The 17,103-nt window shown below is 35.6% G+C and overlaps 1 protein-coding gene across 1 annotated transcript; it reads left to right on the top strand.

The window, feature by feature from the left end:
* The first annotated feature begins 6,473 nt into the window (after positions 1-6,473).
* On the top strand, positions 6,474-7,187 carry TGIF2LX (TGFB induced factor homeobox 2 like X-linked). The gene has a single exon (XM_045805092.2). It carries the CDS (start codon positions 6,474-6,476, stop codon positions 7,185-7,187), a length of 714 nt encoding a protein of 237 aa, XP_045661048.2.
* The last annotated feature ends 9,916 nt before the right edge of the window (positions 7,188-17,103 follow it).

Genomic DNA, 17,103 nt, shown 5'->3' with positions numbered 1-17,103 from the left:
GGAAGAGAGAGAGAGACAGACTCTTACAGGCTCCATGCCCAGTGTGGAGACCAACTCAGGGTTCAATCTCACAACGTTGAAATCATGACCTGAGCTGAAATCGAGTTGGACCCTTAACCGACTGGGCCACCCGGGTGCCTGTAGGCAAACATTTCTTAAGTGACACATATAAAGCATGAAGTAAATAAAAAACAAAATCAATGAATTAGGTTTCATAAAAATTGAACACTTTTGCAGTTAAAAGGACAATGTTATGTAAATACAACATTAAAAAATGGATACTGAGTCAAATATTTTCAAAAATATATTTAACAAATTATTTGCAAATCAGATATCTGCTAAACTACTTACATTTCAATGAAATAAAAACACATTAAAATTCAATGATAATAAAGGTAGAATTTTTTGAGTATATGAAATATTTGAACAGAAACATTTAAAATATATACAGATGATAACAAAGGACAAGAAACAAAGGTTTACTTCTAGGAGAGCAAACTATGGCTTTTGGGCCAAAAAAAAAGCTTATTTTCATAAATAAGGTTATATTGGTACATAGAAATGCTCATTTGTTTACTTAGTAATGATGGCTGGTTTGCACTACAATTACAGAGTTGAGTATTGCCCAAGAGGCCTTATGACTCCCGGAGCTAAAAATATGTGCTATTTGGGTATTTACAGAAAATGTTTGGCAACCCTTGTTTACATCATTACTCAGAAAGTAAACACATTTTTTAAAAATTAGATACCACTTCATACTCCATAAAATAATGAAAGTTAAAGAAACTGGCCATTCCATGTGGTGGCAAGGATATAGAGCAAATGGATCCACCAAAAACTGCTGATGGAAATGTAAAATGGTACAACTATTTTGGAAAACAGCCCACTTTTTCTTTATTTTTAAATAACTTTAGGCTTAAAGAAATTTGTGAAATTGTACAGAGTTCCTGTGTGCATTTAACTCAGTTTTCCCTAATGATAACATCTTAGAAATAATAGCACATTATCAAAATGAAGACACTGACATTTGTATAATGCTAGTAACTGAAGTACAGACTTTATTCAGATTTTACCGATTTATTGTAGTTGCTTGTGTATACAGGGGTGGATGACATAATAAAATTAATTCCAAATATTCAAAGCAGATAATGATGGTAAGATTGTGTTGAATATTTGGGAGGGGTAGTTGTCTTCGTGTTTTCTCTTTATTCTGAGACTGGAGTAGAATCCTAGGACAGAAGTGGTATTAGCCTCCTTTCACTAGCCAAATTTTGAACAATGCTGAGAAATAGGCAATTTTACTCCACATGTGCATGTTCTTATTGATGCACTTGAGGATTCCTGAGTCAGTCAAGAGTCACAGTAACTTCCCAAGACCCTTTTCACCTTTGTTGATAGGAGTAAAATGATTCAGAGAGTTCTTAGTCCCACTGTACAGACCACTCTTCCTGATGCAAAGTGTTGGGAAACTAAGGGATTTCATGCTTTTAGTCTCTTAATACTTCACTCTTCATACCTATTTGGGAATATAACATTTAAGTGTGCAAAGTCTTTCTTGATCCCTCATCATATATTTGAGGATTTCCCAAAAAGGTTGATTTTATATGAAGTGTGTGGTCTTCTTATCTCCCAAGATAATGAGGATTTAAACTTTTATTTTTTTCTATACCCACAAAAACACACATACGCAGACACAAGCACGCTGCATGCTTATATGTACGTATATCCTTTCTTTTGATTCTCTTCCTTTTCTTTTTCAAAAAATTGACTAATAATTAGCATGCCATTTTTAATTGTTCTTTTCACATTTCAAACTCATCCACATTAATGTAGGTCTATGAAATAAAACTTAATTGCTTAGATTCTTGTCAATTGTAACGAAGTATCTTTTTATTTAACCAATCCCATAATGTTGGAAATCTGTTTTTAATTTTTCACAAGTGTATTTAATTCTGTAAAAACTGTTTTGTATATTTAATCTCCATAATCTCATCAAATAATTTCCTTATGATCAGTTTATTAAAGTAACATTCCTAGATTAAACAGTACACTTTTTTTTCTTTGATTCATCCTGTCAAAACAGCTTTAAAAAGTCTCTACCCTTTTATACTCCTACCAGAAGTATATCAATATACTTATACAACATACAGACTCTCAACAATGTGCTCATTAGAATCTACTTGGTCTTCGGTTATTTGATGGGAGAAAACCACACCAAATGTTATTTTATATGCATACTGTTGATTCCTATGAAAGTTAATCAAAATTTAATTTATTTATTGGTCATTTGTATTTATTCTTTGTTAAATTTCCCATATTATTTGTTCATTTTTCTATTTGAGTGACCCACTCTTTATTGATTTGTAGGGGACATGAAAATGATGAATATACTAAAAACTTGCCTGCCATATACATTGCAAATATATTTTTTAAAATTGTCATTTAAAAGATGTGTGCTTATGAAAGTTTTTATTTGCCTGCAGGTTGGGATTTTTCATACAGAAGTTTCTAATTAATATTATTATGTAATTTCATCCAATAGTCTTTACACTTGTGATACCTTTTCCTCAATTGTGCATGAATGTGTGTGTGCGCGTGTGTGTGCATAATAGATAAAATCCCCAATACCCAACTTCATACTTTATGGTAAAGCAAAACTATTCCTTTTTTTCACAGGTCAGTCACTTGTCCCAACTTATCCTTTCTTCCATGGTCTGGTCACCCTCATCTTCATTCCTCCTAATTAAAGTGTATTAAATTAATTTGCCAGGATTTTCCACACTTTCTTCCAATATAATGACTTTAAGGATGGCTCCCTGTGTGTTTCTTCAATTTATTTATTTAATTTTATTTTTTATTTTTTTTTCTTCAATTTATTTAAAACTAATGTGTCTGCCAGAAAGTATCCGAAGTTTGTGGTATATTTTTGGCAACATTCCTTATTTTCAGTATTGCTCTGGTATAGGAGCTTTGTCTTTCATCAATACTGTGAAAAGTCGTACCAATCATATACACAGTACCATTAAGTCCCTGAGACCGTTTCCATATTCTATTTGTTTCATTGATCTGTTTATGCTTACCTGTTTATTAGGATGTTTTAATTACTTTCTACTTTAAAATATAATATACTATCTAGTAGGAGAAATGTTTCCACATTAGTTCTTTTTTTTTTCCAAAAAGTGCCACGGTATATCACACATTTATCCCTCCATATTAATTTTAGAAATGTTTTTCAACAGGTATTGTAAGGTTAGAGGATATAGGATGTTGACAATGCTTATATTTTGATAGAAAAAAGACACAAAGAAAATTGACATCATTACAATATTGAAAATTCCTATCCAAGAAACAAATGATTTTGCCATTTATTAAAATCTCATTTATGTTCTTAAATAGAACTTAAAATTTGTTTCAGTATGATCCTTGCATAATACTTTCTAATTTTATGTCTAGACATTTTATATCTTTATTTTTGTTATGATTATGAACTAGATAATTTCCCCAATATATTTTCTAAACAATAATTATTGGTGCATGTTAAAGTTTATCATGTATTTGTTTGTAACTGGCTACATCACTTAACTCATTATTTCTAATAGTTTCTCACTTGATTTTTAAATATTGAATATTTCCTAAATGGCTAATCATTCCATCAAGAAATCATACTATTTTACCTCCTTTTCTTTATACATTTATATTTTTTATTAATTCCATTGTCTCAAGTGTCTAAACAATGTTTCTGTAGTGAATATAGACAACTTTGCCTTGCTCATGAAATAAAAAGAATCATTTTTTCTTTTTTTACTATTATGTATGAATTGGGGTATTGGTGATTTTATCTCCTTATGACTCTGAGTTAGGTTAAGGAAGCATTAGTTACCAGAATTTTCTACATTTTCTCTTCCTAACTTGTCACCACTCCTTCAATTTGGGGAGTTTTTTGATGGCTTCCTGAATGTTCCTTCAATTCATTTCAAAGTGTAAAGTATCTGGCAGAAATTATCCAGGTACTTTACAGTATGATAAACTCTATGCACTTAATATTCTCTATTTTCAGACTTGACAAAGCTCCAATACCAGAGCATCAATTTTGCTTCTGTATTAAGTCACTGTGTTTTGTTTGAGGAAATGTTTTTTGCTTTAGTTTTAGTTTTTGGCTTTTTGTTGTTGTTGTTTTCAATTTTCTTTTGTATTATTTCATTTCTTGGAAGTCAAAATTTAAGTTTTTCTTTTTTTTAACTCTATAGACAGACTAGCAATTTGGAAAATATAATACTCAAACTGATATTCAATTGTGAGTAGCTTACTAGAAACGATAAGCAACGAGGTATAAAAGACTTTAGTCTTGTCATGCTTTACAAAATTTGAAAATTAAGGTGCATATTACAGTATAATACCATGTTCACTCATTATGCAATCATGATAAGACACTTTTCAGAGTCATATGTAAATAAATCAATGCTTGTAAGTATACAACACTATTCTCAATAAGATCCCATGATATTTTATGTTAGAAGAAACAATGAAAGAAAAAGAAATCTGATAGAAACTATTTAGAAAATTTGAGCTCTTTAGAAGTTTTAAAGAAGTGGATGGAAAGAATACATCATTGCTTAAGTGTCTTTTTAATTCATATTTTGCATCCTCAAAAACTTAAAGAAAGGTAAAGCAGGTTTTATGCAGTGTTTCTATTGTTACATCATGAAACAAAACCATGTTTTATGGGATCAATACTAAAGGATTTCTTACTAAATTCACCTACTTGCCAGATTTTTCTATGTCTCTATAGCTGGGATTAAAGGGAAAAAATTCTCCCAATTACTCAGCAATGATTTTGAACCACCATGATATTCCTTTTCAAGGAGGATTAATAAAGGAGTCATTAAAAATTAAGAACCTAGATCATGTTATTTAGAATAAATCAGTGATTTAAATATGTACAATTCTGTCAATCCTTCAGCAGAAATCTGAATCCCAGAAATACAAAGAGACTATAGAAGCAACAAATGATGGAGGATATGTTACTAGAATCCTTACTGACAGACAAGAGTAGTTTCAGTGAGCACGGGCCATGCATGTATCAATGGGAAATAATTATAAGAAATGAGTTTCCACTATGAATAGAAAACATTATCTTTTGTGTTCTAGTCACCCAAAAGACTGATGGAAATAGTAGCACTCACAGAGTATTAGACCTCTGATTTGAGCCAACATATGTACTCTCTGGTTGTTGGGAGCTTTGCTAAAATGACCATTAGATTTGATTGTGTATTTCAATTGACCCCCCCCCTTACAATAAGTTTTAAGCTATGAAGGTCAGCATGGTAAGGTTACCAACAACCAAAGGATCAGTAGATAACATTCTGAAGTCCAGACCAGTGACACCAATTAAGAATTCTTAAGGGTAAAATGACATTGCCCTTCCAAATAGAAACTGTAGATAATATATGATACTTAAGATGATGACCTGGAGTTTCCTCCAGAAAAATCTCTGAAATTAGCAATCAGTAATACCATACAGTATCCTTAAGAAGTCAAGAGTCCATGATTGTCCTCTAAGTGGATCATAGTGTTCTTAAAAGAACCAACTCTTTTTTTCAGCTATCTGAAATTAAAATGTACAATTTACAAATTATTTTCATCTGATTCCAGGGTAATCTCTATGTACTTACACTATCAAGAAAGATTTAAGTAATTTAAGTCTGTGATCATTATTTCTTGAGTCCTATCTTGTTCCAGGTTTTTAAAAGACCCCTGAATTCTGACTGAAGCCTTGAAGAGAATGATCACAACTGGATGTCGGAGCCCAAAGTACAGACATAAAGATCCTGGTGGCACAGTGAAGTCATGTCAAAGCTGAAAATTTCAAGGCCATGAAGAAAAATCGAAGGGGCAGGGTGTCAAAAATAACTGTCTAGTTAAAAATTACTCTTAAATCAGCTTTAAATATGGAAGGATACACCACTTAAACTCTACTTTTGTTGAGGTTAATATTTAATAGATAAGTTGCTTCAGATATATGTAGATGAGCCAATAATGCAATTATAAGGAAAAAGAAGGAAGAACATATCAGAGTAAAGTCATAAAGGAAGAAAATGAGGCTTATGCAAAGCCAGATTTAATCAACAGAATTAGAATTCATTAGTTAGTAGAAACTGGTGATAGCAGCAGAGAAAAGTCTGGAGAGCTTTAAATTGATGAGGTAAAAACAAGTGTGTTTGAATCTATGAGAAAAAAGCAAGTAAAGGAGGAACCAGGAAATGGGGGGGAGGGGCAGCACACAGGGCAGAAAGGATGTGACATCACAAAGCCCACTGGCTCAAAGCAGTTATCAGCACTGTTTATGTGCTTGGGAAGCAAAAGGTGAGACTTCTCCTTAGAGACTGGACCATGCCTTCTTCACTGGCTCTTCCAGATCCACATTAGCCATAACTCAGCCATTCCTGATTCCCAAAATAGTGAAGACAGGCTTCATGAATATGGAAGCCACTGAAGAAAGCCCAACAGAGAACCAAAGCCTGGCTCCAGGCACCTCAGTCACATTGAATAGTGACACTGGTGCAGATAAAGTTCTTGCCTCACTAAAGGGTAAGAGGAAGCAGAAAGGGTACTTGCCAACTGAGTCAGTGAAGATCCTCCGAGATTGGCTGTATGAACACCGGTTTAAGGCCTACCCTTCAGAAGCAGAGAAACGAATGCTGTCCAAGCAGACTAATTTGTCTTTCTTGCAGATCTCTAACTGGTTTATCAATGCCCGCAGACGTGTTCTTCCAGAAATGCTTCAACAGGATGGAAATGACCCCAACCAGATCACCATGTACCACCAAAAAGGCAAGGCAGCTGATGTGACCCATGAGCAGAGCACAGATTCATCTATACAGGCCAGGTCAGGGCCCAGAGATCCAGTCAAAATGCAGTGCCTGCCCTTTAGCCTTCTTCCAATGGGCCAGAAGTCAGGGGAGAAGCTGCTAGATTCAGAGTTGTCTCCAGGTCAGAAGCTCACCCCAAAGGCCCAGCCGAAAAAAAAGGTCAAGCTTTCCACTAGTGAACCCTTGCTTATGACATCTCCCCAACCTGTGTTAACAGAGGAGTACAAGGATTTCAGCAGCTTCCAGCTGCTGGTTGATGCAGCAGTGCAAAAGGCTACAGAACTGGAGCTACAGAAGAAGCAAGAGCCCAATCCATGATATCCAACATCCCCCCAAAAATTCAAGTAGTCAGTCCCTTGTCTACAGTGGTAGATCCATTTATGTTCCCCCAACTAATTCATAGTTTTACCTTTTATAGAGACATTTTTTCTTTCTAGGAGTTTTAGGAGAACCATCCCTAGCTATTGGGACTCAATTCTGCTAGATGCTTCAGTGTTTCCAAATGGACTTGTCATCATGATTAACAGTAAAGTAGAGATATCTTCTCTACTTCTACTTCCTGCTAGGTTTAAAAGCGTTAGACAATCAATCCAACACACCTGAGACTAGACAGGGCGCTAACACATCTTCAGAAGCCTTGCTTTGGCTTTTCTAAATGGACTTTTTGGTCCTAGGACTGCTACAGATACCAAATCACCAATCTTTCTCCCTCTCTCTAACTTACCTTGTTGATTAGAATGAATAATGGAAAAGAAAGGCTCTATAAAAGATGACTATAACAGCACTGGCCTCATTTTAATGTTGGTGTTTTTGTGAAAATATCAACTTTATGTTTTCTTTTGTATAGTTTATTGACAATCTTAAGGAGTAGCTAATTTCTGCAGGGAGTAAGCAAGAGGGTCAAAATACAGTGAATTCATAAACATGTTACAGATAAGGGTGTGATTTTATTTGGTGTACTAGTGCAAAGTATGCAGTAGAGATAGGAAAATTCTACATGGTAATTTTCTGCTGTTAGTTGCGGTATAGTTAGTTTTAGAGAATACTTTTTTATTTATTTTTATTTTGTTTTTTTTTATTTTAATGTTTTTTTATTATATTATGTTAGTCACCATACAGTACATCCCTGGTTTCCGATGTAAAGCTCAATGATTCATTAGTTGCGTATAACACCCAGTGCACCATACAATACGTGCCCTCCTTACTACCCATCACCAGTCTATCCCATTCCCCCACACCCCTCCCCTCTGAGGCCCCTAGTTTGTTTCTCAGAGTCCATAGTCTCTCATGCTTCATTCCCCCTTCTGATTACCCCCCCTTTCTTTATCCCTTTCTTCCCCTACCGATCTTCCTAGTTCTTATGTTCCGTAGATGAGAAAAATCATATGATAATTGTCTTTCTCTGCTTGACTTATTTCACTTAGCATTATCTCCTCCAGTGCCGTCCATGTTGCAGCAAATGTTGAGAACTCGTTCTTTCTGATAGCTGAGTAATATTCCATTGTATATATGGACCACAACTTCTTAATCCAGTCATCTGTTGAAGGGCATCTCGTTTCCTTCCACCATTTGGCTATTGTGGACAATGCTGCTATGAACATTGGGGTGTATATGGCCCTTCTCTTCACTACGTCTGTATCTTTGGGGTAAATACCCAGTAGTGCAATGGCTGGGTCATAGGGTAGCTCAATTGTTAACTTTTTAAGGGACCTCCACACTGTTTTCCAGAGTGGCTGTACCAACTTGCATTCCCACCAACAATGTAGGAGTTTTTTGAAGGGCTTAAACATCAATTTTATTTTTCACAGTTCTGGAGCCTGGGAGTCCAATATCAACACACCAACTTGATCACATTATTATGAGGGTTCTCCTCTTGGTTCATAGCCAGCACTTTGGATCCTTGTATGATTAAAGAGACTAGACCTCCTTGGAGCATCTTTTATAAGGGCATTCACCCCATTCGTGAGGGCTCCACCCTTATGACCTAAGCTCCTTCCAAAGCCTTAGCTCTAATACTATCACCTTTGGTATGATTTCAACACATGAATTTCAACATATGAATTTGGGGGGGCCCAAACATAACAGGAAATAGTTGTAATATATATATGTTAAATATAAAACATGTTAACATTTAAATATGTTAAATGTTAAATATCTACATTTATTTATGTATTTAACATTTCAATTGCTGCTTATTGTCCTTAGAATAAAATACAAAATTATTTTTTAAACATTTTTTAAATTTGAGTACAGTTGACACATAATGTTACATTAGTTTCAGGTGTACAATATGTATTTAACATTTCAATTGCTGCTTATTGTCCTTAGAATAAAATACAAAATTATTTTTTAAACATTTTTTAAATTTGAGTACAGTTGACACATAATGTTACATTAGTTTCAGGTGTACAATATAGTGCTTCAATTTCTCTATATGTTATGTTCATCACAATTGTAGTTACCAACCTTTACCATGCAATACTATTACAACATCATTGATTACATTCCTAATATGGTGCCTTTTATTTCATGACTTATTTCATAACTGGAAGTCTGTACTCCCATTCCCCCTTACTCCTTTTGCCCATTGCCCCTTACCTCTGGTAACCATCAGTTTGTTTTCTGTATTTATAGGCCTAATTCTGCTTTTTGCTTGTTTATTCATTTGTTTTGCTTTTTAGAGTCCAGATATGAGTGAAATCATGTGGTATTTATCTTTCTCAGTCTTACTTTACTTAACATAATACCATCTTTGTCCATGTGTTGCAAGTGACAAGATCTTATTCTTTGTTACGGTATCCCTTTGTCTATTGAAAGACATTTAGGTTGCTTCCATAGCTTGGCTATTGTAAATAATGCTGAAATAAACCTAGGTGTGCATATATCTTTTTGAATTAGTGTTTTCATGTTTGTTGGGTATATACCCAATAGTAAAATTACTGGATCATATGGTATTTCTATTTGTAATTTTTTGTTACTGTTTTTCAGAGTGGTTGTACCCATTTACATCCCCACCAAGAGTGCATGAGGCTTCCTTTTTCTCCACATCCTCACCAACACTTGTTATTTTTGTTTTTATATTTCTTTTCTTTTTTTTTGTTGTCATTCTGACAGATGTAGTGTGATGTCTTGATGTGGTTTTCATCTGCATTTCCATGATAATTAGTGATGTTGAACAACTTTTCATGTTTCTGTTAGGCATCTATATTCTTTTTTTTTTTTTCATGGCTTGGTCCCCAGTATCATTGTGCACTCTTTTTTTATTATTATTATGATATGTTAGCCATCTATATTCTTTAGAAAAATAACGTCTATTCAGATCCCCTGCCCATTTTTTAATCAGGGTATTTTTTGATGTTGAGTTGTGTTATGTTCTTTATATATTTTGGATATTAACTCCTTATTGGATATATCATTCACAAATATCTTCTCTCATTCTGTAGGTTGCCTTATTGTTTTGTTGATGGTTTCCTTCATGGTACAAAAGATTTTTATTTTGATGTAGTCTCTATATTTTTGTTTTTGTTTCCCTTGCCCTAGGAGACACATCTAAAAAAAAAAATGTTATTACGGCTAATGCTAAACAAATCACTACCTGTGTTCTTTTCTAGGATTTTCATGGTTTAAGGTCTTACATTTAGGTCTTTAATCCATTTGGAGATTATTTTTGTGTATGGTGCTACAAAGTGATCCAGTTTCATTATTTTGCATGTAGCATTCCAGTTTCCCAGCACCATTTGTTGAAGAGACTGTCTTTACCATATTGTATGGCCTTATGTCCTTTGTCATAGATTAATTAACCGTATATGTGCAGGTTTATTTCTCAACTCTCTATTCTGTTCTATTGATCTATGTGTCTATTTTTTGTGCCAGTACCATACTGTTTTGGTTACTACAGCTTTGTTGTATAGCTTGAAACCTAGAATTGTGATACCTCCACCCTTGTTCTTCTTTCCCAAGATTGCTCTGGTGATTCAAGGTCTTTTGTGTCCCCATACAAATTTCAGTATTACTTGAGCTAGTTCTGTGAAAACTGCTGTTGGTATTTAATAGGGATTGCTTTGAATCTGTAGATTGCTTTGGGTATTATAGACGTTTTTTACAATATTCTTCCTATCATAATTTTGAATTCAAAAACTGAATACCTTTCCATTTGTGCTGTCTTCAGTTCCTTTCATTAATGTTTTATAGTTTTAAGAATACAATCTTTCAGCTTCTAGATGAAGTTTATTCCTAGGTATTTTATTCCTTTTGAGGCAATTGTAAAGAAAATTGTTTTCTTAATTTCATTTCTGCTACTTTTTATTATCGTATAGAAACACTACTAATATATTCTCTATCTCTTTATTGAATATCTTACTGAGTTCTTGTCTTTTCTCCTGCATGGTGACCATAATTACAATCATTACTTCAAATTCTTTACCAGGCATATTGCTTATCTCTATTTCATCTAGGTATTTTGGAGGTTTTGTGCTTTTTTGGTACATATTCCTTTGTCTCCTAATTTTGCTTGACTTTCTGTGTTTGTTTCTATGGGTTAGGTGGAACAGCTACTTCTTCTAAACTTGAATGAATGGTTTTGTGTATGGTCATCCCCTATCTACATAGCACACTCTGTGTGCTTGGTGACTTTTGCTGGCTGGAGCTGTAGCTGGCATGAGCTGGGTATCCTGGGGCTTTCCACAGTGGGTACCCTGGAAGGAGAGCTAAAACTTAAATGATCATAGTTGATGTAGTTCTTCATACATTAAGTGGCTTGACAGAACAGTTAAAGCTGAAGTGGGTGTAAGCTGGGTTTTCCAGACACTATAATGGAGAGTGTACCCTGGCAGGGCAGCTAGAACTAAGGCAGGGAGTGGGTTTGAAGGTCTCAGTGTTTTCCATGCAGAAGGCACCCTGGCAGGACAGTTAAAATTAAAGTAGGTGCAGGCTAGGACGGGCTAGGAGGGCCTGTGGTTCTTCATTCTAAGGGTACCCTAGTAGGACAGCTAAAGTTCAACTGAGTGCAAGCTGGGGGATCTTAGGGTGCTCCCTGATAGGGTTGCCTTAGCAGAGTAGCTGGAGCTAAGGTGGTGTGCAGGTTGGGGGGTTCTGGGTCTCTCCACACAGAGAACACCCTGGCAGGACAACTGAAGCTAATGTGGGTACAAGCTGGGGGATCCTGTGGCTTTTCTTGAAGTGAACACCTTGGCATCACAGCCAAAGCTGAAGTGGACAAAGACTGAGATGTCCTGGGGTTCTATGTGCTGAGGGCACCCTGGCAGGATAGCTGAAGCTGAGGTGGGTACAAGCTGGGTTACTCCAGGGCACTCTATGGAGGGAGATCCCTAGTGGGGTAGCTGGCACTGAGGTAGTGTGTGAGCCAGGAGATCCCTGGACTCTCCCTAGAAGGATAACCGAAACTGAAATAGGTGCAAGCTGAAATGTCCCATGACTCTACACACAGAAGGAATCTGAGCAGGATAGCTAAAGCTGAAGTGTGTATAAACTGGAGTGTTCCAAGACTCTCCACATAGAAGGTAACCTAAAGGGGTGACTGGAGCCAAGGTGGGTTACAGACCAGGGGGTCCTAAGGCACTCTGTGCAGGAGGATTCCTGGCAAGACAGCTAAATATAAGGTGGACATGGGCCAGTGTGGTCTCTGGGTTCTCTGTGCAAATATGTCCTGGCAAGACAGCTGAAGATGACGTGGTTGCAAACCAGGGTCTCCCAGGGTGTTCAGTATAGTGGGTCCCCTGGCTGGGTGACTGAATCTGTGGCTCTGTGGTTCTGGGGAGTTCTACATAGGGCGCTCCCTGGTGGGGTAGCTGGGTCTGAAGCAAACATCAGCCTGGAAGGTACAAGAGTATTTAGTGCTGGGATGCTCTAGCAACCAGCCTGATGCCAAAGGGGTATAAGCGTGGAATGTTTTGGAGGGCTTCATACTTTCAGGTACAAAGGCAGGAACTATAATGAATGTTAACCAGAAGTATCTTGGTGTGCACCTCCCTGTGGCCACCTTGGTGGGATCACTGGGGCTAGTGTGGGCTAGGGATCCAGGGCTCACTGAGGTGGCAGACCGGTTAGGGCACCAGGACTGTGCACTGGTCTACATTTTTAAGTCGGAAGGGGAGCATAAACCATGTCCATCACTCCCTCCTTCCAAGAGAGCATTCCAGTAGTTCCCTTGTCATTTTGTGGAGTTCTAAAACTAGATCTTTTATATGCTAGTTGCTCTTTTAGACAAGGGATTTTTTTTTGTTGTTTTTTTTCTGTGCTGCAGCATGTCTGGTATTGGTGTGGGTTAGGGGACCTGAGGCTTGCTGAAGTAGCAAGGTGACTATGGTACTGGACCTTGCTCTGGTCTGCACTTTCAAGATTGAGGGGAAGTATAAATCATGTGGCTTTCCACTCCCTCTGACCCAGAGAGAGTTCCAGCAGCTCTTCCACCATTTGGTAAATTTCTGGGGCTGGCTCTTTTATAAACTAGTTGCTTTTTTAAATGATTTTTTTTCTGTGCCCAGGGACAGATGAATCTTCTCTGGGTCCCTCAGTACTATCCCTCCCCCTGTAGTTCACAGTGTCAGGAATGAAGTAGCCCTTTGTTACCACATCTCTATCTTCTTGTTTTCTTTGAAGTTCACCCTTTTGTTGCAGAGAAGATGTTCAATAAAACCAGTTTTTCTTCAGGAGGAATTGCTCTATAAGTAGGTGTGATTTGGGTGTTCCATGGGAGAAATGGGTTCAGAGTCTTCTTATGTTACCATCTTGGATGGGAACTGAGAAAATTTTTTCATCCTTTTTAATTCTTAGCATCAGAAGAAAAAAGCAAAAATAATAAAAATAAGGCAGAAAAACTGATCAAAAATTCCCCAGAAGAAACAAAACTAGAGAAAGATAACTTTAAAAATAAGGAAAAAATAAAAGAAAAACAATCAATTTTTTTAAAGATTTATGTTTATTAAATTTTTGGATTGGTAAAGGTGGAGGTGGGAATGACAAAAACCTCAGGCAGCTCCCACTTGGAAATAATTCTACTGTCCTGTAGAGATATATATTTCCACGCCTCAAGTACAGGCAGATTTCAATAAGAACAGAAGGCTATTTCTCCAGAAAGCTGTAATTTAGCTTCTCTGATTTTAGGGAGCTAAACACGAGGAATATGAGGTTAGAAATTAGACTCTAGCTCCAGTTACTGCTCCTGCCCTGATGTGAAATAGATCATGTTCTACTTCTTGGCCTGATTTTTTATATTGCTATCTACTGGAAATTTTCAATACACAAACTTTACCTTCTTTAAATATTTTAAGAAATGATAATCACAATTATAAATGAGTGAAACCATATGATAATTGTCTTTCTCTGCTGACTCTTTTCACTTAGCATGATCTCCTTCAGTCCCGTCCATGTTGCTGCAAATGTTGTGTAATCGTTCTTTCTGATGGCTGAGTAATATTCCATTTTATATATGGACCACATCTTCTTTATCCATTCATCTGTTGAAGGGCATCTCAGCTCCTTCCACAATTTAGCTATTGTGGACAATGCTGCTATGAACATTGGGGTGCATATGGCCCTTCTCTTCACTACATCTGTATCTTTGGGGTAAATACCCAGTAGTGCAATTGCTGGGTCATAGGGTAGCTTCATGAAAGACAATTATCATATGGTTTCACTCATTTATGGACCATAAGAAATAGCAGGGAGATCGGTAGGAGAAGGAAGGGAAGAATGAAGGGGGGTAAACAGGAGAGGGGATGAACCACGAAAGACTATGGACTCTGGGAAACAAACTGAGGGCTTCAGAGGGGAGAGGGGTGGGTGATTGGGATAGGCCAGTGTGATGGGTATTAAGGAAGGCACATATTGCATGGAGCACTGGGTGTTATACGCAAACAATGAATCATGGAACACTACATCAAAAACTAAGGATGTACTGTATGGTGACTAACATAATGAAAAATTAAAACATAAAAAATTAGGGGCGCCTGGGTGGCACAGCGGTTAAGCATCTGCCTTCAGCTCAGGGCGTGATCCCGGCGATCCGGGATCGAGCCCCACATCAGGCTCTTCTGCTATGAGCCTGCTTCTTCCTCTCCCACTCTCCCTGCTTGTGTTCCTTCTCTCGCTGGCTGTCTCTATCTCTGTTGAATAAATAAATAAAATCTTTAAAAAAAAACATAAAAAATTAAAAAAATGATAATCACAGCTATTACTCTGGATATTATAATTTTGCATTTTACCATGAAAGAAACAGGCCCATATTCCCAAACTGCTATTTTTGAAAGACTAAAGTTTGTTGACATTTCTAAAGTATATGTGGATTCAGGGGGATATAGAAGGAATGTGTTCTAATATGTGTAGTCCATCTCTTTGAAAAGATAACAAGGGAGTGAAATTCTCCTGGATATTTGATTCAGTGAAGACTAAGACAAATATATTAAATCTATATACTAATCTCTCCAGCCAGCAAAGGTGTACTTTATATACCATGGTTAAACAATTCCAGTAATTTTCCTTTAAGTCACTTCCTTAAAGCATCTATTTTTGGTTTTCAAATATTTCCTAATACTTACAGTTGATTTATATTACCTGTTATGGATATTTTATCTGTCATATTTTAAGGACCCAGACACGTGTATCATTTTTTTTCCTGAAGAATGCTTCTTCATTTATGTGTTTATCATTAAAAATATGTGCTACACCTTTTGGTTTTTTTAGTTCATTATGCTAAAATAAGGATATTAAGAACAAGGTAAGTATGGATTTAGCCTCTGACTCCCAGAATGTTAGAAAACAGTCATATATTTTAGAGTGAGTAAAAAAAAATTGCTAGATCAAATAATGTGGTCTTTCACATAAGAAGATATATAATTTAATTATAGTCAACTTTAAAACTAGTTATGGATGATTGCTTGGTGGTTTTCGAACCTCAAGAATTGGTACACCCTAAAACATAATCTAAAAGGACTTCAAAAATCATAAATAGCAAATCCAAGATCAATTTTAAAGGAAAGATAACATTTACTGGAAGAAACCATTAAAGATGAAATCATGAGGCCAACTATGCCCTTTCACAATATAGTTTTTGCTATCACATGTATAGGCAGAATGCCAAGTTGGAGAGTCTGTAAGACTAATTATGAATAGCTCTTAATGCTGTCTATAAAATGCAAATTGGAAGTGTTATAAACATATTTTAGAACAATGATACTGTTGACAGTTGGAGCTTGTAAGTTTTTACTCTATTATGTGAAAAAGACAATAACGATGGGTGACCAATGTTTTTCTACTAGATATTATAAAGTTTTTTTTACCTACAATTCCTTGTTATACTGATGAGGTCCATATATGTTTATGACAGCTGCTTTTAGAGGGACTGCTTTTTATGGGATATTTACTCATATATGTATATAAAGGAGATTTCAGATACTAAAATTCTGGCTCACAATGTAGTGTGATACATTTTTACGATGTATTGTTTTTAGTTGTTATAATTACTATCCTTTAGAAAATGTAAATGTTTTTCCCTTTTTATTACAAAGTTAGCCTAAATAATCCTAAAGTTTTCCCCTTAGCTATTGAAGATGTGATATAAAAAAAGAATATGAATTTATTAAAATCAATGATAAATTTTATTAAATATATCAAATAATAAAACTATCCTTTGTGCATGCTAATGTAAATTAAATATAAAGCCCTTATATGAACATTATTATTAATTATATGTCATGATAGAAACTTTAATTATCTTCCCTTAAAAATATTTTGTTTTCTGAATTTTCATTATCATTAATTTATCATTAACTTCTGTGCAATATACTTAATGAAACATTGAGAATATTAATAAGAATCTAAAATTAAAATTACACAACCAGAATATTTTATTAAATTAGAGTAGCATACAAAATTATGAAGTGATAGACTTCTAATAGAAACATCTGAGGTGATGTTAAAAATCCTCTAAATCTTTTTTAACAACCACATATTAAGTAGTTTACTAAACAAAAGGACAATGATGTCATGTTTGAATGATGTCAGGTGTGTGTGTGTTAGAGAAAGAGAGAGAAGGAGAATCCAAGAAGAGGACAAGCTCTACTTCCAAATTAACACAGAGTATTAGTAGAGACTTCACCATGAAATAATTTCATTTGATAAGGTGTTCATAGATTTTTACAGCCCTTAGGTATTTCATAAAAATCTTACAGAAGAACTTGATCATTAATAAGGAAAATGACTGCAAGGATTCAAGCCA

Source organism: Ursus americanus, chromosome X (genome assembly GCF_024610735.1).
Source record: "Ursus americanus isolate L20-20 chromosome X, mUrsAme1.1.p, whole genome shotgun sequence".
Classification (NCBI taxonomy): Eukaryota; Metazoa; Chordata; class Mammalia; order Carnivora; family Ursidae; genus Ursus; species Ursus americanus.
Note: the sequence above shows the minus strand (reverse complement) of the source record. Positions and strands in the feature narration are given on the sequence as shown.